The sequence below is a fragment of the Rana temporaria genome, chromosome 4 (assembly GCF_905171775.1).
Source record: "Rana temporaria chromosome 4, aRanTem1.1, whole genome shotgun sequence".
Lineage (NCBI taxonomy): Eukaryota > Metazoa > Chordata > Amphibia > Anura > Ranidae > Rana > Rana temporaria.
In genome coordinates this window covers 410,618,486-410,636,517 of record NC_053492.1, presented here as the reverse complement: position 1 = coordinate 410,636,517, position 18,032 = coordinate 410,618,486, and the positions used below count along the sequence as shown (strand labels likewise).

The window sequence follows — 18,032 nt, the reverse complement described above, 5'->3', positions numbered from 1 at the left end:
ATCTGCGCCGTCGTATCTTTAAGCGCATTCTCAAACTGAGATACGCTTAAATCTTGCTAAGATACGACCGGCGTAAGTCTCCTACGCTGTCGTATCTTAGTTGCATATTAACGCTGGCCGCTAGGGGCGTGTACGTCGATTTACGCCGAGAATATGCAAATGATCAAGATACGCCTATTCATGAACGTACGCACGCCCGTCGCATTTAAAATACGCCGTTTACGTAAGGCGTTTTCAGACAGAAAGATAAACCACCAAAAAGATGGTGCAGCCAATATTAAGTATGGACGTCGGATCAGCGTTGAATATTCCACATTTTACGTTGTTTGCGTAAGTCGTCCGTGAATAGGGTTGGGCGTAAGTTACGTTGACGTCAAAAAGCATTGAGTATTTGCGACGTGATCCTGAGCGTGCGCGCGCATGCGCCGTACGATCGGCGCTTCATTTACATGTATGGTAATGAATCGTGAATTCATTACCATACAACACGCCCCCTACCTGCCTATTTTGAATTAGGCGGGGTTACGCCGGGCCATTTGCGCTACGCCGACGTAACTTAGGAGGCAAGTGCTTTGTGAATACAGTACTTGCCTCACTATCTTACGTCAGCGTAGTGCAAAGGGGATGCGCTACGCCGACCTAAAGAAGCGCTGCCGTACCTGAATCTAGCCCATATTGTATGCACTCATTCACATGGACAGGGGAAAAAAACGCTGCATTTAGATGGTTTTTATGCAAACGCAGCACTATAGTAATCAATGAGCCCATACACACAGCTGCGTCTACATATTAAAATGTGCGTTGTGTTTAGTTGTGCACAGAAAAAGTAGGAAACAGCTGCAGAATTCACGCACATAGTTCTGCAGATTTTACTCACGTATGTGCATAAATGCGTATAAATGCGAATAACGCAAGTACTTTAGGCACGTATTTTAAGCAGGGTCCTGTAAAGGAAGGGAGGGAGCAGCATGTTGTGGGTCTGTGCATGCTGACCATGTTTCATGTTACACCCTAAATATGTATGTAGCACGAAACATGGTAAAAAACTAGACTGCGCCTTTAAGAATATAAAACATAGCAGCATACCTAAGGCAGAAATGACATTTCCCAGAGTTACAAGAGATTTATTAATGTTTCCTCCTTCTTTAAGTCGCACGCCAGTTGCGCCGGTAGCATCGGCTCTCTCACTTCCAGCCAGATCCACCAAATGAATCTTGCTTACCGTCTCACAAGGCATTTCAGCATCAAATTTAGCCTGGTGGAAAGCAAACAATTAGACAAAATTAAAATAACTGGTTGGCATGGAACTGCCAGTGCGGAAAGTAACACAAAGTGGTAAATTACAAGACAATAACTTTAGTTTGAGGGGAACTTCACTTTGATTAAATTAAACATATCCTGCGGGCTCTGCCAACTGTCACATGTGCAAAACATAACTTAAACTGCGCTTATAATTAGAGTGGAAATTGTGGGCTGCAAAGGGAAGTGCTGCCCATCCACTCTACATTTAAAAAGTAGAATTGCAGCTAAATCCTAACTAGTCTTAAAAATGTTCCCTCTCCCCTCCTAACACCTATGCTGACTAACCAATGTAAATAAAAAAAATAAACAACACATACAATATATGCAAATTGGATGCATTTTGAACCGCATCCGATTGCATGACGTGAACCAATCCGACTTTCTATGCAGCCAGTTCACATATATGCGGTGCAGTGGCAGTGCAAATTTGCTGGAAATTTAAAGAGAGACCTGTACATATTCTGAGCACTGTAGTGTGATTCCGGTGTGAATTCCAGGCTCATTGGGAACGCACCCGATTTGCACATTTCATCAGTTTTGAACACAAAATCCAACAGAAAATTCGAGCATGCAGCCTGGCAGACCAGGAAAGAGGGGGGGGTGAACGAGAGAGGGCCCCTAGCCCCTTCCTGAACCATACCAGGCCACATGCCCTCAACACAAGCCCCCTGCCCACAGACCCCCACAACCACCGGACAGGGTTGTGGGGCAGAGCCCCCCTCCACCACAAAAGCACTTTGTCCCCATGTTCATGGGGATTAGGGCCTCTTCCCCACAACCCTGCCCGGTGGTTGTGGGGGTCTGCAGGCAGGGGGCTTATCGGAACCCCACCACGCCCCCATGTGAATGAGTATAGGGTACATCTCCTCCTCACTCATTCACCCCAAAAAATAAAAACAAATAGTTTTTGACAATTCCTTTATTAAAAAAAATAAAAACAATGTCCCCCAGTGTAGATCCATTGTTGGGCACGACGCCACCACCTCCACCTCCCCCCCAAAAAAAAGTCCACCCGTGCCGAAGGCTCACACTGTCTGGCAGTTCTTAAATAGCAAAGGGGCATTACCACCCAGCGACGTCACCAGGTGACCCCACCTCCTTGTGCCGTCACCGACCAGGCTAATGACGCTACAAGGGGCAGTGCCATCTGATGTACCTCTTGTTCTGGAGACAACTCAAAAATATTATATTCCACCTCACTTTCTGTCACCAGACGCATTGGGGCAGATTTACTAAAACTGGGGCACTCAGAATCTGGTGCAGTTGTGCATAGTAGCCAATCATCTTCTAAATTCAGCTTGTGCAATTAATCTTTTCCAATAAAACCTGGAGGCCGATTGGTTACTATGCCCAGCTGCACCATATTTTGCGTACGCCAGTTTTAGTAAATCTCCCCCATAGAGTCCCAAGCAACACAGAAAGCAATAAAAGTTTTACAGGGGGCCAAACTCTTTTCTATTCTATTCATAACTGAAAAAAAAAAAAAAAAAAAAAAAAAAATTATGGGCTAGATTCAGGTAGGGGGACGTAGCGTATCCTATTTACGCTACGCCTCCGCAACTTAGACAAGCAAGTGCAGTATTCACAAAGCACTTGCTCCGTAAGTTGCGGCGGCGTAGAGTAAATCTGCCGGCGTAAGCGCGCCGAATTCAAATTGTCAGCAGGTGGGCGTGTTTTATGTAAATAAAACTTGACCCCACGTAAATGACGTTTCTCACAAACGGTGCATTCGCCGGCCGTGAACGTATTCCAGTGCACATGCTCCTAATCACGTCGCAAATAGTCAATGCTTTCGACGTGAACATAATTTACGCAAAGCCCTATTCGCGAACAACTTACGCAAACGACGTAAAATGTTCAAAATTCGACGCGGGAACGACGTCCATACTTAACATTGGCTATGCCTCATATAGCAGGAGTAACGTTACGCCGGAAAAAGCCTTACGCAAACGACGTAAAAAAATCCGCCGGGCGCACGTACGTTTCTGAATCGGCGTATCCAGCTTATTTGCATATTCTACGCTGAACTCGATGGCAGCGCCACCTAGCGGCCAGCGTAAATATGCATCCTAAGATACGACGGCGTAAGAGACTTACACCAGTCGGATCTTAGCCTAATTTTGGCGTATCTTGCTTTCTGAATACATAAAGAAGATACGCTGGCGCAGCTTTGAATTTACGCGGCGTATCTATAGATACGCCGGCGTAAATTCTTGCTGAATCTAGCCCTTTGCTTTTAGGGGTTGTTTTTATGAACCTGTATTGAGTAAATTCTTAGGCAGATATAAATAAAAGAATAGCTCATGTATTTAATAATTAAAAAAAAATAATAAAAGGTGTTAAATGCAGCCAGAGTGCAGTAGCACTCAGACTGGGAGAGGAAGGAACAGTGCTGTGGGCTAATGTGATGTCTCAGTGTTCATGCGTTGACAAAAAAAAAAGTATTTATATTATAAGGGGAATGAACATTCAGATCACTTCAGAGAACCATTACAGAACAATTTTCAGATTATGTTCCCCCATTGTGTATTCAACATTAGAGAGCTTGTACTCCAGTTTCTGGTGTCTGAACACGACTTGGCACCAGGATAAAAAAAAAAAATTCTACTTATTATCAGAAATAGAGGCAGTCAGGCGTGACGCCTACCTGAGTGAAGTTGATGGTAAAGATGGCGTGCGATCGACTGCTCACATCATTCATTCCGGTGGCAGCTGTGGTCCTGTTAATGTTCCCGGCATCCATTAACTCCTCCACGTCACTGTAATTCTGAACTAAGTGCTTTGACAAGTCTGCAAATATGACAGGAAATGGAAAATGCAATATAGTCAACATCTACACGATTCTATAATGGTTATGCTTTAAATCGGAGCCAAACTCGTGTGACTGGCATATCTTATAGGTGTTCTCCACTACTATCCACCAAAAAATGACTGGGGGAGAGCCAAACAAATGACACAAGCTGCCACCGGGTTCACTCTCACCAACTGGGCTGCCACGCTCTATGCTTCATTTGTCAATATAGGCAAAATGCATGCGCATGGCAAAAAAAACATTGGTTTTAACAGGGCTCATTTCCAACCAATCACTGTGTTGCACTATAAATACGTATGGTTCTCTAGATCAGTGTTTCTCAACTCCAGTCCTCAAGGCGCCCCAACAGGTCATGTTTTCAGGATTTCCCTCAGATGAAACGGCCGTGGTAGTTACTAAGGCAGTGAAACTGATCAAGTCACCTGTGCAAAATAATGGAAAGCCTGAAAACATGACCTGTTGGGGCGACTTGAGGACTGGAGTTGAGAAACATTGCTCTAGATCAGTGTTTCTCAATTCCAGTCCTCAGGCCCCCCCAACAGGTCAGGTTTTCAGGATTTCCCTCAGATGAAAAGGCTGTGGTGATTACTAAGGCAGTGAAACTGATCAAATCACCTGTGCAAAATAATGGAAATCCTGAAAACCTGACCTGTTGGGGGGGCCTGAGGACTGGAATTGAGAAACACTGCTTTAGGCTAACTACACACATTACAATCTCCCTTAGATGTACCAACTATTGTGTAGTGCAGGGGTCTACGAACTTAAAAAAAAAAAAAAAAAAGGACAGCTTACTGTCCTTTAGAATCTTGGGGGGGGGGGGGGGGGGGGCTGGATCGTACCAATGGTAGTGCATTTTCTGAATGAATGCAAAAAAATATTTTACTGGACGAGGTGGAGAGTGTGACGTCATCGCGCCCCCTCATCCAATCAGAGAACACAGGATTCAAGCCAAAGCAGTGTACAATACTGCGTTTGGCCTAAGGTGGGGGGGGGGGCGCCGGAGCAGAGCAGAGCCGATAGGAAAATCTTGGAAATACTCAGTTCCCGAGCCTTTCCGAGTTCAGCTGAGGGGTCCTTGGGCCTTTCCATGTGTTTCCGAGGCACTCCGGCGCCCCCCCACCTCTGGCCACATGTAGTATTGCATGTCATTGAAGTCAATGCGGAACAAATTATTTTAGTTTCCATTGACTTCAATGGGGAAACTCGCTTTGATATGAGAGTACTTTGGATTCCGAGCATTCTCCTGTAACGGATTATGCTCGTAATCCAAGGTTCAAGGTGTCATCAGCTGCCTGGATGTGCTGTGTGATGGAGCTGTGCAAATCTCAGGACTGGATGGACACAAATGCAAATCATTTAGCAGGTAAAATATAAATATTTTTTTGTGTATTTAGATGTTTTTATCAGCTTTAAATGCATGCAGTAATGCACACTATAAACGCATATTATTGCAAGTGCTTAGGTGTGAGGGCCCTTAAAGGGGTTGTAAAGGAAAAAAAAAAAAATTCATAATAAGCATCCTTTACCTGCAGACATTCCTCTTTTCACTTCCTCATTGTTCGTTTTTGCTCAGAAGTTGCTCTATTTATTCTCTGTTCTGTTCACTTCCTGCTTGTCTGATTTTACTGACCACCGTGAAGGGAGGCTTTACTGCAGTGGTCAGTAACCTGCTCACCCCCTCCTGGGAACTACATCTGTGCGGCAGAACGCTCTCTACGCATTAGAGACCTCAAGGAGGTGTGAATTACTGGGCGTGCCGCAATGCATACTGGGAAATATAGTTCTTACATGAACGAGCGCTGCAAACCAGGAAGTGAATGAGAGAACAGAAACTAGAACGCCGGAGGTGATATAGATGAAGGAATTTAATAGGTATTTACTCGTTTTTTAACAGAATCATTACACTATTCTGTCTGTCTACCTTGCAGACATTAATTTTAGGCAAACATTTTTTTCCTTTACAACTCCTTTAATGAGTGGGCCACTTGTCTCTGAGTCAGGCTCATAATAATTCAGATTGAGAAGATCCAAGTAATTGTAAGGAGTTAGCCAAGATAAATTTGCCAGCCATCAAAGTATCTGCCAGGATAGAAATAAGAGCTACTCAGTGGGTACCATGTCCCCAAAGCTACTTTAAATGCTAATAGTTCTTGTTTGTCTGGAGGATATCTATAAGTTTCACAACATGCTTCTCAGTATAATGGCTTTCCCAATTAATCTCCTACCTCAGGGTGGGTATAAAAAAAATGGATATTCAAAAACAGAAACTATACACATGGGCAGCAACTTATAGAAAGCCAAATCATAACTCATCTTTCTAAACTACAACACCGTGCAATCTGATTGGGTGGTGTGGTTACGGATTTCAGCTTTGTATTGTATTCCCTGTTACAACATATATGAATCTACCATCGAATTCAATGGTTTGCTGAAACTTATCACAGAAGACCTTCACCCCAATAGTGCAAATTTAAATAAAGGCACCTTGGGAAATGTTGGTAAATGGCAATCATAAAACCAATCTTCAATTTTCACTCCGGGCTTTGCTCTTCTTGAACAAAATGGTATCCTCACCACTTTGATTCCAGTGGCCATTTGCAGTAAGGGATCTGTCTTCACCTGCCAAAATGTGTCAACCCCATAATCTGTGTGTGCGTGGGGGGTGCCTTTTTTTTTCACAACTCACAGGATTTTGCAAAATCTCATGAAACCCCCATTTTACCAAGATCTTCCAGAGAGGCACTGGTGACATACACTTTCCAGGGGTACTGTGAGACTACATCACCAGTACCTCACTAAACCAGGAAGCAGAAACGTATTTAGGCCCCTTTTTCTCCGCTGATTCCCACTAACTTCTTCCCATACTGCTGCTAAAGGGGGGGGGGGGGAAGAGGGCGGAGGCTGCAGCATTAGGAACATGTTCTACCCTAAAAACGGGTAAAACATGTAAAGCCTCGTACACACGATCAGTCCATCCGATGAAAACGGTCTGAAGGACCGTTGTCATAGGTTAACCTATGAAGAAGACTGATGGTCTTCTACACACCATCGGTTAAAAAAACGATCGTGTCAGAATGCGGTGATGCAAAACACAACGACATGCTGAAAGTTCAATGCTTCCAAGCATGCGTTGACTTTATTCTGAGCATGCGTGGATTTTTAACCGATGGCTGTGCGTACCAACGATCGGTTTTGACCTATCGGTTAGGAATCAATAGGTTAAATTTTAAAGCAAGTTGACATTTTTTTAACCGAAGGTTAAATAACCTATGGGGCCTACACACGATCGGTTTGGACCGATGAAAACGGTCCTTCAGACCGTTGTCCTCTGGTTAACCTATCGTGTGTACGAGGCCTAACATGTTCCCAAAGGTGGACTTATGCTTTAAATTAGTATAAATGTTGGGGATCAGCAGGAGGAGGAGGAGATGTATGCAATACAGATTTTTCTTGTTCAGGGGGGATGTTTACTTTAAGGGCACTTTCACACTGAGGTGCTGGGGCATATGCGGTAAAATGCTTTATCTTTGTTTTAGCTGCGCTTTTCGGCCACTATCGCGGAGCTTTTAACCCCCACTAGCGGCCGAAAAGGCTTTGCCGCCGCTGCCCATTGATTTCAAGGGCAGGAGCGCCTCAAAGATGGTGCTTGCAGGACTTTTTTTTATCGTCCTGCCAGTGCACCGCTCCAGTGTGAAAGCCCTCGGGCTATAGCACCTGTAAAGCGCCTCAGTGTGAAAGTAGCCTAAAAAAGATAAAACTTTCTATAACAATATTTAATTGGATGAAATGATGTATAAATACCCAAATGTGAAGGGAAAAAATATGTGCGCTACCCAAAAACAAAAATAAATGTATCAAAGAATGAACCCTGAACGGGAGTGAAGCAGCTGCACAAGAATATGACAACATTTAGACCATTATATGTGCATAGGTGCATATAGTCATTGCCATTGGGCTCACACGTAGCGCTACATTACCATCCACATGTACCCACCTTCAACATAAGGACCTTCTTTGGGGTGCTCTCTAACTCGTAAATTAAAGGTTTTTGATGACTTCCTTCGCAGCAGATCTCTCACTCGCTCATTGTAAATTTCTAGGTAGCTAAATGAAATGCAGAAAATACACAATGAGAGCTATAAAAAGCTGTGCCAGAGATAAAAACAAACATCAGCTAATGTACTGTACAGAGAACAATATACAGCCATTCGTTCTGGTGAGTTGCTTTAGCACACATTGAGTCAGCCTGTAGCACGCGGTGTTCATGCAGCCCATTTATTTGAATCGCAAGGCACAGAAAAACAGACCTGCAGCATCTTTTGCAATGCACTGCAATATAAAGCAAGATACTGCGATACCGTGCATTGATATGTGGTGCAACATGCATTGGGGTGCCGTTAAATATGAATGTCACCCGCCCATAATGCACATACCTATATAAAAGGTCTGAAAACTAAAGCTGGATACACACTATCCAATTTTTTTTGCAGATTTTTGTCTTCAGATTTACCAAAACCATATAATATGAGGTCAAGCCTCAAGGGCTCTTTCACACGGGCGGCCCGTTCAGGTCCGCCTGCCAGTTCTTTAGGCGGACCTGAACGGGCGCTCTGTGCTCCTCTATAGAGCCGCGGATGTCAGCGGTGACATGCCCGCTGACATCCGATCCGCCAAAGTGTGACGGAGGAAAAACCTACTTTTCCCATCCATCTGGCGGATTGAAACGAGTGAACACGGATAGACGGTCCGTGTTCATCCGATCCCCCCATAGGGGAGAACGGAGAAAAGACAGGACGGTCCCTGCACAGTGTGCGGGGACCGCCCTGTCATCCGCCGGCTCAGCGGGGATCAACGGAGCGATCTCCGCTGAGCAAACGGAGGTTCACGGGGTGGATCATTACTGATCCGCCCCATGTGAAAGGGGCCTAAGGCCCCGTGTACACGCTCGGTTTGGTCCGATGAGAATGAACCGAAGTTCATTTTCATCGGACCAAACCGACCGTGTGTATAGGCTATCGGTCTGTTTTCCTTCGGTCCAAAATTTTAAAACATGCTTCAAAACCGAACCGATGGACCGCTGCCCGATCGGACCAAACCGATGGTTAGTACAGAAAAGCATTGGTTCAAAACCCGCGCATGCTCAGAATCAAGTCAACGCATGCTTGGAAGCATTGAACTTCGTTTTATTCAGCACGTCGTGTGTTTGACGTCACTGCGTTCTGACCCGATCGGATTTTGGACTGACGGTGTGTACACATATCAGGCCGTACGGCCACTTCAGAGGTGAACCGATGAAAACGGTCCGTCGGACCATTCTCATCGGTTTTGTCCGACCGTGTGTACGGGGCCTTAGAGTTTAAATTTGTATGCAATCAGGCAGGCCCTTCACTACATGGGTTTTGGTAAATCTGAAGACAAACATCTGCAGAAAATCTAGTACAGTAAAACCTTGGATTGTGAGCATAATGCGTTACAGAAACATGCTTGTAATCCAAAGCACTTGTAAATCAAAGCAAATTTCCCCATAAGAAATAATGGAAACCAGATAATTTGTTCCATAACCATTTATTCATAGGTCCTTCAGTTTATAGTCCATATAAAAAGATTATAGCAATAATTTTTTTACCTCCGCAAGGGGATTAGAAGCAAAATCCAGCAGGAGCTACAGAGTATAAAAGAGAAGAGAGGCGCCTCCAAGTGTAGCAATATGTTGCTAAATGTTGTACCTTCGATAAATGTAACCATATTTCTACACTTGGAGACGCCTCTCTTCTCTTTTATACTCCGTTGTGACATGACACTACTTGTATATCAAGTCACAACTTCTAAAATATGTTGCTTGTCTTGCCAAATGCTCTTAAACCAAGGTTTTACTGTAGTGTGTTCCACCAGACCATGCTACATGGCTTTCTATGATTAACTGCATGCTTCTCATTGAGAAGTTGATGCATCAAAGACAGGGTTGACCGGCTAAATCTGAAAAATTTAGTATAATTGAGTAATAGATTACATTTTATTGATTTGCAGAATTCACAGTATTCATATTTGTGTGACAACAGATGATGGATTGTAAAGGTAGGTTTCCTAGAATTTATGTGTGACTATCACATGTTGAGGGCATGCGGCCTGATACGGCTCAGGAGGGGGGGGGGGGCACTCGCTCGTCCCCACTCCTTTCCTCACCGGCCGGCGTGCTTGGATACGGGTCTGGTATGGATTGTGGGGGAACCCCCATGCCGTTTTTTCGGAGTAGTGGTTCTCCTTACAATCCATACCAGACCTAAGGACCTGGTATGCTCCTTAAGGGACACCCATGCCAGTTTTTTATTTAAAATTTGACGTGGAGTTCCCCTCATGATTCATACCAAACGCCGCGGCTAGAATTGGTGGGAATCCAAGTCGGATCCCCGACGCTTCTATGTCGGCCTTTTCCCATCGCGGCGCGCTGGCTCCCGCGACGGGGCTCGTCGGTGGTCATCGCAGAGAAAGAGCGAGATTGACACAATATCGCGGTCACCTACTGTAGCAATAAGTTGCTAAATGTTGTACCTTCATTAAATGTAACCATATTGCTACACTTAGAGGCTCCTCTCTTCTTTTTTATACTCAGTTGTGACATGACGCTACTCTTATATCAAGACATCGCTTGTATATCAAGGCAAAATGTATTAAAACATTTTGCTGGTCTTGCAAAACGCTCTCAAACCAAGTTACTCTTAAAGCAAGGTTTTTCTGTACTTACTCCTAATACAAAAAAAAAAAATCTTCACTAAAAATGTACCCAGTTTAAAAATGAATGGCACTGCATCATACCAACATGCATTACGTTGTTACTCTAGGCAACCACACTGCACCAGTGAGAATGAGCCCTATGCAATCTGTAGCTCATTCTTCCATGTAACTAACCACATTTTTTCTTTCCCCCCCCCCCCCCATCATTTTTTTATCAGAAAGAAGTAATGCTGGCCTTACACATCAATTATTAGGCAAATTCAACTGGATCGACACAACCCACCAACATCCCCACTATATAAAATATCAATATATAAACTGTGGGTGATTTGTTTAATCATTTTTAGAGAGTTCAGAGAGTTGTGCTTGAAATTGTGTATATGGCCAGCATAAACATACCCAGAGCCTGTTTAGATAAAATTCAGTGTTAGTGGTGTACATAAAGTGGGGAAAATTATTATTTGATCCCCTGCAGATCTTGTAAGTTTATCCACTCACAAAGAAATGAAAGGTCTATCATTTTTATCATAGACAGAATATCAACCACAAATCCAGAAAAACACATGATACAAATGCTATAAAATTGAGTTGCAGTTCAGTGAGTAAAAATATAGATTTGATCCCCAAGCAAAACATGACTTGGTACTTGGTTGAGAAACCCTTGTTGGCAAGCACAGAGGTAAGACGTTTCTTGTAGTTAGTTACCAGGTTTGCACACATCTCAGGAAGGATTTTGGTCCACTCTTTACAGATCTTCTCTAAATCCTTAAGGTGTCTTGGCTATCTCTTGGCAACTCAAAGTTTCAGCTCCCTCCATACATTTTCTATAGGATTAAGGTCTGGAGACTGGCTAGGCCACCCCATGTCCTTAATGTGCTTCTACTTGAGCCACTCCTTTGTTGCCTTGGCGGTATGTTTTGGATCATTGTCATGCTGGAAGACCCATCTTCAGTGTTCAGGCTGAGTGAAAAAGGTTCTCATTCAAGATTTTACAATACATGGCCCTATCCATTGGCCCCTCAATGTGGCAAAGTCGGCCTGTACCTTTAGCAGGGAACCCCAAAGCACAATGTTTCTACCTTCGTGCTTCAATGTAGGGATGGTGTTCTTAGGGCCATAGCCATAGTTAGGGCCAATTTTCTTCCTCCAAACACAGCGAGTCGAGTTAATGCCAAAGAGTTTAATTTTGGTTTAATCTGACCCAATCCTTCTCGGAATCATTTATGCCACGTACACACGACCGTTTTTCATAATGTGAAAAATGCCATTTTTTAAATTGGTCATTAAAAACTATTGTGTGTGGGCTCCAGAGCATTTTTCTCGACGTGAAAAATGGGCATTAAAAATTTAGAACATGCTCTAATTTTTCTCACAGTTTTTCACGTTGTGAAAAGCGGTCATGTGTAGTCTTTAACGACGGGGAAAAAACGCATATTCTCAGAAGCAAGTTATGAGACGGGAGCACTCGTTCTGGTAAAACTAGCGTTTGTAATGGAGATAGCACATTCATCACGATGTAACAGACTGAAAAGTACGAAGACTGAAAAGCGCAAATGGTCTCTCACCAAACTTTTACTAACACGAAATCAGCAAAAGCAGCCCAAAGGGTGGCGCCATCTGAATGGAACTTCCCCTTTATAGTGCCATCGTACGTGTTGTACGTCACCACGCTTTGCTCGAGCATTTTTTTTTTCACGATCGTGTGTATGCAAGGCAGGCTTGACAAGAATCAGGCTTGACGAGAAAAACTTCAGTTTTTCTAGGACATTAAAAATAGTCGTGTGTACGCGGCTTGATGTTCACTGTCAAAACTTCAGACTGGCCTGTACAAGTGCCTTCTTGAGGAGGGGGACCTTGCGGGCACTGCAGGATTTCAGTCCATGGTGGCGTATTGTGTTACCAATGGTTTGTTTGGCGACTGTGGTCCTAACTGCCTTGAGATCATTTACAAGCTTCTCCTATTTAGTTCTGGGCTGATCCCTCACTTTTCTCACGATCATCCTTACTTCAAAGCCTTGAGTCGAAACCTTGCATGGAGCTCCAAACCAAGGGGGATTGATGGTTATTTTGTATTTCTTCCCTTTGCAAATAATCGCTCCAACAGTTGTCTCCTTCTCACCAAACTTCTTGCAGATGGTCTTGTAGCCCATTCCACCCTTGTGCAGGTCTACAATCATGTACCTGAGGTCCTCTGACACCTTTGGTTTTGCCCAATTCTGTGGACAGGTGACTTTTATACACATATGTTGTCCTTAGGAGCACATTCTTAAATTGACAGGACTAATCTGTGTACCACATGAGCACATACTGTAGCCAGTGTGTGGGAGCCAGAATTATTGTTGGTTGTTTGGATATCAAATACTTATTTTACTCACTGAACTTCAACTCAATTTATAACATTTGTATCATGAGGTTTTTCTGGATTTTTGACAGTTTGTTTTAATTAACTTTTGACAAAAAAAAAAAAAAAAAGAATTGGAAGCGAATTAAGCTGCACCAGATTTTGCACTCTGCCGTTTTTTTTAAATAAACCTCCAAGTGTGCATCGGGCCTTATGCCCTGTACACACGATCGATCCATCTGATGAAAACGGTCTGATGGAGCGTTTTCATCGGTTAACCGATGAAGCTGAATGATGGTCAGTCGTGCCTACACACCATCGGTTAAAAAAACGATCGTGTCAGAACGCAGTGACGTAAAACACAACGACGTGCTGAAAAAAATTAAGTTCAATGCTTCCAAACATGCGTCGACTTGATGCTGAGCATGCGTGGATTTTTAACCGATGGACATGCCTACAAACGATCGTTTTTTTTCCTATCGGTTAGGAATCCATCGGTTAAATTTAAAAAACAAGATTGCTTTTTTTTAACCTATGGATAAATAACCGATGGGGCCCACACACGATCGGTTTGGTCTGATGAAAACAGTCCATCAGACCGTTCTCATCGGTTTGACCGATCGTGTGTACGCGGCATAATGGTGCATGATAACCTTGTTCTGGAAAACATTCATCATAAAAAACATACCTGACTTCTGTACGAAATGATGCTATCCCCCTCCTCGTAACGTCGGCAATCCTACTGAACAATCCTTCACAAATCCGGGGTATTAGACCAGAATCGCCCTGTGGTACCAGTAGAATCCAGGAGATTAGACAGGAGAATTTAAAAACAAATCCTTCAAACTATACAATCATGCTGCTTCAAGCAGGGGCTGAAGAACTGCAGTGCACGACTCAGCAACAACTACCGGTATATACAATCTTACAAGTATGTCCGCTAAAGCAAGAAAAATAATATATTTTTTTAGGGTGCATGTCAAGTGGATTTTTTCTTTTAATGATTTTTTTAATTAAAGTTTTTATTAAGGGTATGTATGACAAAACAGATGGTAGCAAAGATGCGGTCAAGTGGATTTATGTACATACTAGGGATGACTTACTAAAGGAGAAGAGCAGGGGTGCGCAAGGAGCGAGGGCCACTTAAGTGATTTGCTAACCCCACAATGAACCAAGGGGTTTTACCGACCCCCAAATGGCAAATGTAAACAAGCCCTTAGACCCCTTATTTAAAAACTATGACATTTCTAATATGCTGTGCCTTAGAAGACTAAAAATCATTCAGCTAAGGGTAACTTCCACTTTAAAAGGCAATGGCTGAAATGGTGCATTTGAATGATTTTCTTATTGTTTTCCATAAGTACTCAGCTGGGATAACAATTATTTCGCAGCAGTTTAATATCATTCTCAGTGCCATTTCTAGGAAATGTGGATTGTACTACATAGATGCACATATGCTCATTACCTCCAGCGAATGCTTGACTGAGTAAGCGGAAGACAGATTGCGCAAGCCTATGGGATAAGCTGAATCTGCGTGGAACGATTGTGGCGTTTTATTACACCCCTCGCTGCTGGGTACATTTACACCGTGCAAGTGAAGCTGCGCTAAGCCATAAAATTACAGCAACCGTTAATGAGGCAAAAGTTGCTGCATTGGAAGTTTTTATGTCAATGGAAAGGCATTGATTTTATAAACAGATTTTTCATTTTTTTTTATGCAGCAAAAATCCAGATGAATATGATATATGAAGTGATATTTGGGGATTGCAGAGATTCTAAGACACAAAATTAATTAGAGCTGTAAATACTAGAAAATACCCTAATACAGGGGTCTCCAAACTTTCTAAACAAGGGGCCAGTTTACTGTCCTTCAGACTTTAGGGGGGCCAGACAGTGGCCATTTGGACTAGAAAAGGTCCAGACGACAATGGGGAAAAAACAGCGCCCCATCTTTGGTATCACTGGTAGGAATTGTGCCCCGTCGTTGCTGTCATTGGAAGGAATTGTCCCCCGCCGTTGCTGTCATTGGGAGGAATTGTGCCCCGCCGTTGCTGTCATTGGGAGGAATTGTGCCCCGTCGTTGCCGTCATTGGGAGGAATTGTGCCCCGCCGTTGCTGTCATTGGGAGGAATTGTGCCCCGCCGTTGCTGTCATTGGGAGGAATTGTGCCCCGCCGTTGCTGTCATTGGGAGGAATTGTGCCCCGCCGTTGCTGTCATTGGGAGGAATTGTGCCCCGTCGTTGCCGTCATTGGGAGGAATTGTGCCCCGCCGTTGCTGTCATTGGGAGGAATTGTGCCCCGCCGTTGCTGTCATTGGGAGGAATTGTGCCCCGTCGTTGCCGTCATTGGGAGGAATTGTGCCCCGCCGTTGCTGTCATTGGGAGGAATTGTGCCCCGCTGTTGCCGTCATTGGGAGGAATTGTGCCCCGCCGTTGCTGTCATTGGGAGGAATTGTGCCCTGCCGTTGCCGTCATTGGGAGGAATTGTGCCCCGTAGTTGCAGTCATTGGGAGGACTTGCCCTATTGTTGATATCAGGGGATAAAATGGTGCCCTAAGATAGAAGTAAGCAAAGGGCCACATCTGCCCCTCAGTTGGCAACAACTGTCCTAATATGTACTACATGCAACTAAATTTACAATATAACTTCAATGTAAAAGTAAGCAAATAACCTTTTTTTTTTTTTTAAATTGATTGCATTAAAGTCAAAAACCTTTTGTAGTGCAGCTGCCCCCCAGAGCCCCTCTTTTTACTTACCTGAACCTGACCGTTCCAGCAGCACCAGGGACCTTAGACAATGGTTCTGGATCCCTAGACAGGTAAGTGCCCTTTTTTTTAAAAAAGACAGCAGCTACAGAACCTCTTTAAAGTCAGGGGCATGACACGTTTTCAGTTCTTTCTTATGACATAATTTCCAACCAATGTAAAAATCATAAAAAAAAGGGACACTGAATGAAGTGAGGAACTACAGACAGAACAAGTCACCTATACTAAGCAGTGATTGGCAGAGCCCAGACAATATTGTGAAGGCAAAGGGGATGATCTAGTCTTGGGTTACTTGCTGCCTAATCATTGGACCGCACATTACAATTAGAATCCCATATACAGAGCTGAAGACACTTGAAGAAAAACTTGTTCATACCGGGTTTCCCATCATAGTATATGACTTTCCAGAGCCAGTCTGTCCATAGGCAAAGACACAGGCATTGTACCCTTCAAATGCCGACTTAAGAACGTCGCTGCCAAGATTCTTAAAAACCTGAATAAAAGAGATGTTTGATTATCAAAATGAAAACAGAACTGAAGGCAAAACTTTTTTTTTTAGTTTGAGAGTGGAGAAGGATTGGGAGATCTATACAGTCTTTATTGCCGTTTTGTCCCTGTTAAAGTGGAGTTCCCCCAGCAAAAAATTAGAAGTCATCAGCTGGCTTTTAATATTAGGACACGTACCGAATCCAGAGATGCCGGCACCCCAGCCGTAGTTTCCATCGGCTCTTGGGTGCTCCTACCGCCATTGTCTGTAAGGGAAACCGGCAGTAGCTTCACAGCCGGCTCCCTACTACGCATGCGCACTTTCTGAATGGCCCAGCATAGGAAGGAGAAAGGGGGCCGAACTTCCAAGTGATTGCGCCACAGCACAATCTCTTAAAAACAGGCACCCGCTCCCCCTTTTCCCCCAAAAGGTGACAAATGTGGCACCAGAGAGGGGGGGGCAGATAAGTGGAGCTTCTACTTTTGGGTAGAACTCTACTTTAAGGAGATTCACCCTCTCTATATGTTCTGGTGACCACCATCACCAAAAGGGAAAGAAAATCCAGAATGCTGAGTGGTCATCAGTACAGTAACAGGGGAAATCTTCTAAAAAAGGACACCGATTCTAGTGGGTGGGCTCACTGGGTACCTCCCACAGCACTGCTCTCTGCACAGGCAGTCCCACCTCCTGATTATGTCACTATCTCACTAAAAAGGTAATACATGGGTTTGTAAAGGCATTTGGTGCTAGCCATGGTATCTTACGAATTGTACACTTAGGCATCATGCACACTGCTGCTATTAAAGTAGTATCATTACCCATGATTAAGTCACGTGGCAAGTGACGATACGCGTGGGGGAGGAGCCTGCCATACGAGACCTGTCGGAAGTTCCCGAGTGAGGATCTCTACAATTCGTTACTGAGCGGTTTTCACAAAGAGGGGGAAAATCGTGAGTGTATCAGCGCACAGCGCCTCTGATTCTGCTTTGGAGCTTTGCAGCATTACACTATTGTGTGTTTTTTCTCTCCCTCATATATTTCACATCCTGCCGTGATTTGTGTGGAGTTGATCTGAAGTAACTGCATTGCATATTATTCAACAAGGTTGTGTGGTATCATCACACTGAAGCGGGTCTGAATCCATTTGTAGTGCTTAATAGCCATCCTAGGCTGTGTTGGTTTGATTGCACTGACATTCACTTTCTGCTGATTAAACACGCACTGTTAACCCTTCAGAGCAATATCCATTCAACTATAGGGACGGTTATTGGAAACCTTATGCAGTCGATGCTATTTTGATTTTATCACATTTGTTTGCGGTGATAACAATACCGAGTTCACTCATCAGTATTAGCAATTTTTGTTTGTTTTTTTATCACATTTGGCATCTGATCTTTTGTAGTAGATATCACATTAATTAGTTGTTTTTAGCGCATATGTACATTATTTACATTGTTTATGGTTTGGTCACCTTTTTTCACATACTGCAGCTTTTTACATTTGATTATTAATTGTGTGGTGTAATTTTGGATCTAGTAGCGCTGTAGTTTATATATTATTAGTTGCAAAAACCCTCATTCTTTTGAATGGCAAG

General features: G+C 43.6%; 1 protein-coding gene across 2 annotated transcripts in view; it reads right to left on the bottom strand.

Annotated features, from left to right (window-relative positions):
* KIF16B (kinesin family member 16B) overlaps window positions 1-18,032 on the bottom strand; it is a 452,854-nt gene that overhangs the window by 375,953 nt on the left and 58,869 nt on the right. For both annotated transcript variants that reach the window (XM_040351273.1, XM_040351274.1), the window contains exons 4-8: window positions 16,328-16,444; window positions 13,876-13,973; window positions 8,109-8,218; window positions 3,950-4,092; window positions 1,087-1,255 (exon numbers count right to left, since the gene is read on the bottom strand). In XM_040351273.1, coding sequence (XP_040207207.1) covers window positions 1,087-1,255; window positions 3,950-4,092; window positions 8,109-8,218; window positions 13,876-13,973; window positions 16,328-16,444 — 637 coding nt within the window. The remainder of the gene's footprint in view (window positions 1-1,086; window positions 1,256-3,949; window positions 4,093-8,108; window positions 8,219-13,875; window positions 13,974-16,327; window positions 16,445-18,032) is intronic.